Source organism: Solea solea, chromosome 8, assembly GCF_958295425.1.
Source record: "Solea solea chromosome 8, fSolSol10.1, whole genome shotgun sequence".
NCBI lineage: Eukaryota > Metazoa > Chordata > Actinopteri > Pleuronectiformes > Soleidae > Solea > Solea solea.
In genome coordinates this window covers 3,609,390-3,616,737 of record NC_081141.1, presented here as the reverse complement: position 1 = coordinate 3,616,737, position 7,348 = coordinate 3,609,390, and the positions used below count along the sequence as shown (strand labels likewise).

At 46.3% G+C, this 7,348-nt stretch overlaps 1 protein-coding gene across 1 annotated transcript; it reads left to right on the top strand.

The window, feature by feature from the left end:
* Positions 1-583: 583 nt before the first annotated feature.
* npy8br (neuropeptide Y receptor Y8b) lies at positions 584-5,005 on the top strand. The gene is made up of 3 exons (XM_058636281.1): positions 584-846; positions 1,178-1,301; positions 2,823-5,005. The coding sequence occupies exon 3, from the start codon at positions 2,960-2,962 to the stop codon at positions 4,061-4,063; it is 1,104 nt and encodes a 367-aa protein (XP_058492264.1). The 5' UTR covers positions 584-846; positions 1,178-1,301; positions 2,823-2,959; the 3' UTR covers positions 4,064-5,005.
* Positions 5,006-7,348: the final 2,343 nt, after the last annotated feature.

Below are 7,348 nucleotides of genomic sequence, written 5' to 3'. Positions count from 1 at the left end.
ATGCTCTCGATGATACAGCGGTAGACGTTCACCAGGACCTGAGGAGACGGGTTCTTTAGTCTCCTCAGGAAGAAGAGACGCTGGTGAGGCGTCTTCGTCGTGGGTAGAGGTGTTGAGGGTCCAAAAGAGGTCCCCAGGGACATGGACGCGCAGAAACTTGCAGCCGATGAGGTCACAACAGACGTCGCCAAAGGTCACTTACTGCGGCTTTAAACAAAGTTCATCATGGGCCAATCCTCTGTAATTGACAACTGTCTCTTTTTCTAATTGAAGCTTTAAACACAGAATCTGACAGACATGATGAGTCTGTCCACAGGTAACATGTACAGTCCACTCTTGTGTGGAAAGAAGAAAAGAAAATGATACATTTAACCTGTCTTTATTGGCTATAAAGACAAGAAAGCCCTAAATCTTATGATATATGCTATAAAACCATAATCATATTGCAGTGATATTTTACACTTGGATGTGCGTCACTGCGCGAGGGCATTGTCCCTCTGAAAGACGGTAAAGTCTCTGTATCGTCGCCGTCTCGCACGTCGCTGGGCTTCAGGTGGGGTGAAACGCACCACGTGTGTGTGCACATTTCTCCGCGTCCCCACCGCCGAAACCACCCACCCTCATGTTCGCGCGTGCCTTCGCGCGCGTGTACCCGCGGAGAGAATTCATTATGTAACGCGTTCGCAAGCACATCCCCGCACGGCCGAGTGTGAGGTCGCTTTAAGAGCTATCTCAGCTGCTGTCAGAGAATCCGCGCAGGTTTGTGTTTTCTCCTCCAACACAAACTGCTGTGTCTCACTTGACGTGAGGCAGCGCGCGCCAAGTCCCAGAGGAAGCACCGTTCAGGTAAGAAACCATGGAGACCGACGGCTGATTGAAATCCCCCTCTCTTTTTTTATTGTGGGGTAAAGACATGATTTTTCTTCTTCTGTTTGTTGCAATTTGGCGACGCTGCAGTGACTCAAGTATTCTATTATTTCTTCATAGACTTTTTAATGTGCGCATGTGGAGTTTCTGCTGTCATTTTTGCGCACAGTAACGCATTTGCATTGACATGTATTTGCACGGGACCCACTGGCACAGTCTGCTCTCCAAGTGCACGTTTCGGCATGTATTGTTGGTTTTGTGGGGGTGATTGATGATGGGTGTCCTCCTCCTCCTCCTCCTCCTCGGACAGGAGCTGTGGTAGAGCAGACATCTCCTCCACCTGTCCGGAGCTGAGAGGGTGCACCACATCTGTGCTGAGGATCCAAGGAAAGCTGCAGAGCGCGCACTGACCACTCTCACATGTGGTCTTCCCGGTGCGTGATCTTATTAATCTGTTCATTTTTTTGTATGTATATGTGGCATTTTTCCCCCCCTTCCTCTCGTGTTAAAGTGATTGAGTGAGGTGACAGATCATTTAAATAATGCAGAACGTGGCAGGTGCGGTCCTCTCTCGGCATCTGCTTCAAGCTTTTGATGTGTTGTGATGTTCAGAGGTGGTCTGAATGGATTGTATTTGAGTTACCACGACCTTACATCATCTCCATCCAGTCTGGTCATTCTCCTCGGAGCAACTGCAGCTCTGGCGGCTTCTCTTTTCAGAGCATTCTCTGTAAAACTCTGTCAACACGAAAACCCCCCCCCCCCTCTGTGCCACAGTCAGAGCCACTTAAATCACCTTTCTCCCTCATTATGGCTTGAACTTCAGCAGGTTGATTTGACCATGTCTTCACGCCTTAATGCACTGAGTTGCTGCCTCGTGATTGACAGATTAGATATTTGCTTTAACAAGCAGAGCACCTGATTAAAGCACATGTCGTTTTCCCAGGAGCACACATTTTTTATTTCCTCCCGGCACATGATGCCCTATCGCTTGAACTTCCCTAGCGTAGCGGACACAACGCGAAGCAATGCATCTCCGGGGTCCAATGGCCACAGGTCCAGAAACTCAGACACCCAGAAGATAATTATTGATCACCAAACAGAGAAACACGAAACACCATAAAGGAATTCAGGTGGTGTCGCCGTATTTATAGCCCCCGGTTTGTTTATTGTAATCACCGCAGACGAAACAGAACATTATAATGACATTACTAGCTCATTAACAGAGGCAGCCACAAGCAGCTGATGTCCTGCTTGTCAGCATCTGTCATTGTTAAGGAGTTGCCGGGTTAAAAACAATAAATCCTCTGACGCCCGTAGATTGAATTCTGTTTGCGTAGCCGTGTGGCAGAACTCATTTCTGGCCCGGGAGCAGAACATCTCGGTTAATCGCCACGCGTGCATATGGATGTACTTTGTTTGAACGCATTAAGGCCCAAATGAGGAGCGTATGTGAAGTGTGTGTTCTTTTATGGAGGTAAACAGAGGGAGGAAAACACTCGAAAAGGAACGATTGTGTCTCTATAAGACGGGTCATTATCATCGTTATTGTGGTGGCAATTTCGATCACTGTGCCATTACGGTGATGCCACAGAGTCTGCGCTGTTATCTTGATGATATGCCATCAGCGCGTCATTAACTGTATTCTCATAGCCTGCACTCATGATACCGCCAAATCTCTTGTCCGGTGTGCACCGAGGGGGAAATGTGCTCAGCAAATTCACGTCTGCCTCACGTGAAAGTGAAATTCAAATCCTATTCCGTAGCAAAATATTTACTTTCTGCCTCACGTGCTCATTTTAAAAGGCTGTAAGTGTAGAATAAGGCTTTTGAACGAGCGAAGGTCAACGGCCTGTTGTGATGTGTCTGAACTTGACCTGGCCTGGTGTATAAACGTTAAAAATAAACTTTCCTTTTGTTCAGAGTTAATAATGAATGTTTCCCTTTCCTTGCAGCCACAAAATGGTGACTGCTGTGTCGTCTTTCCCACGCCGAGGATGAAGGAAAACTGTGAAAACGGCAAATACTCGTTTTATGAAGTAAACGACATAATATTTTAATTCGCTTTTTGTGAACCAAGGGAAAACCCATTATGGAGCTGGAGCACAACACTAATCACAACCAAGCCTTGTGGAAAGAGATACCGTGGGACTTCACAGAGGACTGCTCGCTCTCAGTGAGTGGCACCACTTTCCTCATCATCGCTTACAGCACCGTCATGGCCGTGGGTCTCATCGGGAACTCGTGCCTGGTGTTTGTCATCACGCGGCACAAGGAGATGCAAAACGTGACCAACATCTTGATCGTCAACCTGTCCTGCTCCGACATCCTCATGTGCATCTTCTGCCTGCCGGTCACCATCATCTACACTCTGATGGACCACTGGATCTTAGGCGAGGCCCTGTGTAAGCTCACACCCTTCATCCAGTGCATCTCGGTCACCGTTTCCATCTTTACCCTCATTCTTATCGCCATGGAGCGCTATCAGCTCATTGTCCACCCGACCGGATGGAAGCCCGTGGTCAGCCAGTCCTATCTGGCTGTGGCTGTCACCTGGTTCGTGGCTTGCCTTATCTCAGTGCCTTTCCTGTCATACAGTGTGCTCACCCTGCCTTTCCAGAACCTAAGCGTCCCTTTCCTCGTCAGCGATCACCTTGTTTGTATGGAGCAGTGGCCGTCGCTTCAGGAGCGGAGAACCTACACCACCTCCCTGCTCGTCTTCCAGTACTTCCTCCCGCTCGTCCTCATCATGGTCTGCTACCTACACATCTACCTGCGCCTCAGGAGGAGGAAGGACATGGTGGAGCGCGGCAGGAACGCCACTCAAAAGAAAAACAAGGGCTCCACGCGGATCAACGCCATGTTGTTTTCCTTAGTGGTGGCGTTCACCGTCTCCTGGCTCCCGCTCAACGTCTTCAACACCGTGTTTGACTGGAACCACGAGGCCATCCCGTCCTGCAGTCACAACACCATCTTCTCCTTCTGCCACCTCATCGCCATGGCCTCCACCTGCATCAACCCCATCGTCTACGGCTTCCTCAACAGCAATTTCCAGAAGCACCTCAAGTCCACGCTGTTGCACTGCCGCTGCTGGCCGGCGGCAGAGAGATACGAGAGCATCCCGCTCTCCACCGTCAGCACGGAAGTCACCAAGGCGTCAATCCTGAGCAACGGATCCATCACCATCAATTCTTAATCCCAGGCCTTTTTAATAAAAGACAAAGACACGACCCGGGGGGGGGGGGCCTCTGCAGCTCTCACTGTGTCATCCAAGCAAGGCTGACATTTTTTGCAAAGATACAAACCTCACGACAGCGGTCCAGTGAGAGCAGACTGAAGACGCCGCGTGCCATCGACGTGGCACCGAGCCCGCAATTCAAAATTAACGAGCAGGCAGATAACAACGCGATGGTGCAAAGGTTGTCGAGCGACTGCAGACACTTAGCGTGACTCTCGTCCGTCCCGCTCCCAGTGTGCTGTTGGACTGAAGAATCAGCATTTAATCTGTTATACAAATTTCACCTGTTTTTTTTCTTCCCGAGTACCGAGATCTCCTGATAAAACCACCGTGTACCGACAAAGACGAAGCGTTGTCACCGTTGTTGTTGTATGCTTACATATTGATTACAAGATATTTAAATGATCGTGGAACTGTGATGTTTTAGAGATTATCACCGTAGTAGCTCATCACGCGAGCACATTAGTGCACTAAACGCTTCAGCCTTTCATTTAGCTGAATTTACCAGCATCGATTATTATCTAAAATCACCACAAACTATATAATAATTTCATAAAAACCATCGGAAAGAGCCACATTTCCCTCTTCCATGGTCCGTGTTCCAGTATATTGTGTGTGGGGTGGGTTTTTTTTTTTCCCTCATGACATTTTCCATGCGACAAACTTTTACTCTATATCAAGTGCCATAAAACGACGACAACAAAATTGCCAGTGGAGGCTTCATTTTACTGTATATATATATATATATATAACGTCACTAAATACATGTATGGCCTGTAAAAGATGTGTCACAGTCATAGTTTATGGTGTTTTTGGCAATAAAGAGCAACTGCGAAGCGTCGCAGATACATTTCCTACCAAACTTGTTGTTTGTCACTTCTGAACTGAAATAAAAATATTTATTACTATACCCGGCCTTTTATGTTCATCTCGACTTGATTTCATGTGTTGCCACCAGACGCAGCGATAACGGCGTTTAAACGCAACAATCAGCACTCCATTGTGCGGTAATGAATGTATAAAATGTTTTTTAAAAGATTTATTCCTGTCTGAGGTCAAAGTCCATTATTTATGGCGAGGTCTGAGCTCGCGACATATTTATGTTGAATAAATCAGCGTGAATGTTAAACAGCTGGGAAAAGAAGGGGGGGTGGGGGGGGCAACCTGTATATGAGAGATCAGTGGGAATTGTGATGAATATTCATGCGGAGAGAACACCGTGTTTCACTTCTATCTGTCTCGCCGTGACGGAGAGGAGCTAAGTTTTTACGCCTCCGGGGACCATTTCGATGTTTTTCTGCCTCGACAATGTTTTCCTCGGCATATTTGACTTGCCCTAATGTAACCTTTACCAGCTGTCAGTGCCCTCGCCCCTTAACCTTCCTCTCACCCCCCCTCCGTCTTTTCCTTCCAAAGCACCACTTGCATCCTTTTTTTTCCCCGTTGCGGATAAAAGGCGCAGGAATCCAGAGAGCACACAATGACAATGAGCGACGTTCACCCGGGTAAATGTTAAGGGACCACGGGCGCGTTAATGTCTTTTTTTATAATGAATCTCAGCTGGAAACAAAGCTTTATTGACTCCACGGGGCCCGACTTTCCTTTTTCAGTGGAGGAGTTCCAGAACGATTAGCATCTTGGCTCTGTGCTTTTTTATCTTAGACAGATTCTTGTATGAGCAGCTCACAGGAACAACATGGACTGCATATCTGGCCAAAGATGTCCTCAAGCTGTTGTTTTGAGCTTTTTTAAATTCTCTCTAGACACACATTATCATGTCGTCGTGTGTTGTGTAAGCGCGAGTCTATAATAAGGTATTCCCGGTCGCATTGGCACATTATTTTTTTTTAATTATCCTCAATATTTGCAGAGCAGTGGGTGCACTTTCAGTCAGTACAGACAGAAACTATGTCACCTTCTCTGGAGCTTATCTCTAAGAAGTCAATATTTATGTCAATGGATGTGTCAGTGTCGCCGGAATGACACGTCTCTGTGTCACTGATTGCAGGCTTGATAGTCAAAGAATGTTTGTCCTGGTTTTTATGACGCTAAGTGTTTTTGATGTCGAGTGCCGGCTGAGATCTTGATTACAATCACCGGGAAAAGTACAAGGCTGCACTTTTTCCCGTTGAACAACTTTCAACACGGCCGGGAAATGTGCAAAAGTGAGCAATAAAAGCTCGTAGTTTTGCTTTGTGGAGGAAGTCCCACCTTTTGTGTGAGGGGATTTTAAAGGTAACGACGCTGGAAGAGGATCACACAATATGTCGGTCTGCAGAATCCACAATGAGCCAAAGAAACGGTGATAAGAAAAACGGCCCCCCCCGGGGGACTCACTCACTCTCTCTCAGTGTGCACAGCTTTATCCTCCACGTGAGGTTTACAGCGTCAAGTATAAGATGAATTGTCCCCGGGGCCAATATACATAGACGGACAACAATCCATTCACTTATTCACATCTGCAGTCAATTTAGATTTGGACAATTTGGATTGTGGAAGGAAACCGGAGAACCTGGAGAACCTGGAGAACCTGGTTACCTTCTTGCTGTGACGCAACAATGCCATTGCCGTACCGCGTGGCTTGCTTCAACATGACTTTGGCTGTATTTCACAACCATACGTTGAGCTCATTCTTTCATTTCCTTTGTGACAGGAAAGCTTTTGTTTTGGGACATGAAAAGCTCAGTGTAGCATGGATACTGACATCTGTGGGACGCACACACACACACACACACACCAATAATGCAGGGGGAAAAACATTGATGAGCTCAGTTGATAACGTCCTTGTTGTCTTATCTGTCACTTCTTGTATTGCCCTGATTGTTCCACCTTGCATCAGGCACTTCCTGAGTCATCAGATGCATCAGGGATGTGCTCATTTTCCTGTTGTTTTATCCCAGTTTTACATCTTTATTAGTTTGGATAACACAACAGAATAATAACACAACAGCCATTTATGTCCCAGACATGTGTGACACTCACACACACACACACAATCCACACGTACACACACAAACACACGTAATCCTCCAGATTAAAATCTCCATAATGTAATAATAATTGACATATTTGCATATACATATTGTGTTTGCACAGATAGATAGATAGATAGATAGATAGATATTTGTTTATGTTTGTTTATTTAATTATGTTAGCTTGCTAGCTTAAGTGATAGCCTGCTAGCAGATAGATAGATAGATAGATAAATAGATAGATAGATAGATAGCTTTTTGTTTACATTTG

Coding starts and splice junctions, on each gene's coding strand:
- npy8br (XM_058636281.1), top strand. CDS start 2,960: ATGGAGCTGGAGCACAACACTAATCACAACCAAGCCTTGTGGAAAGAG.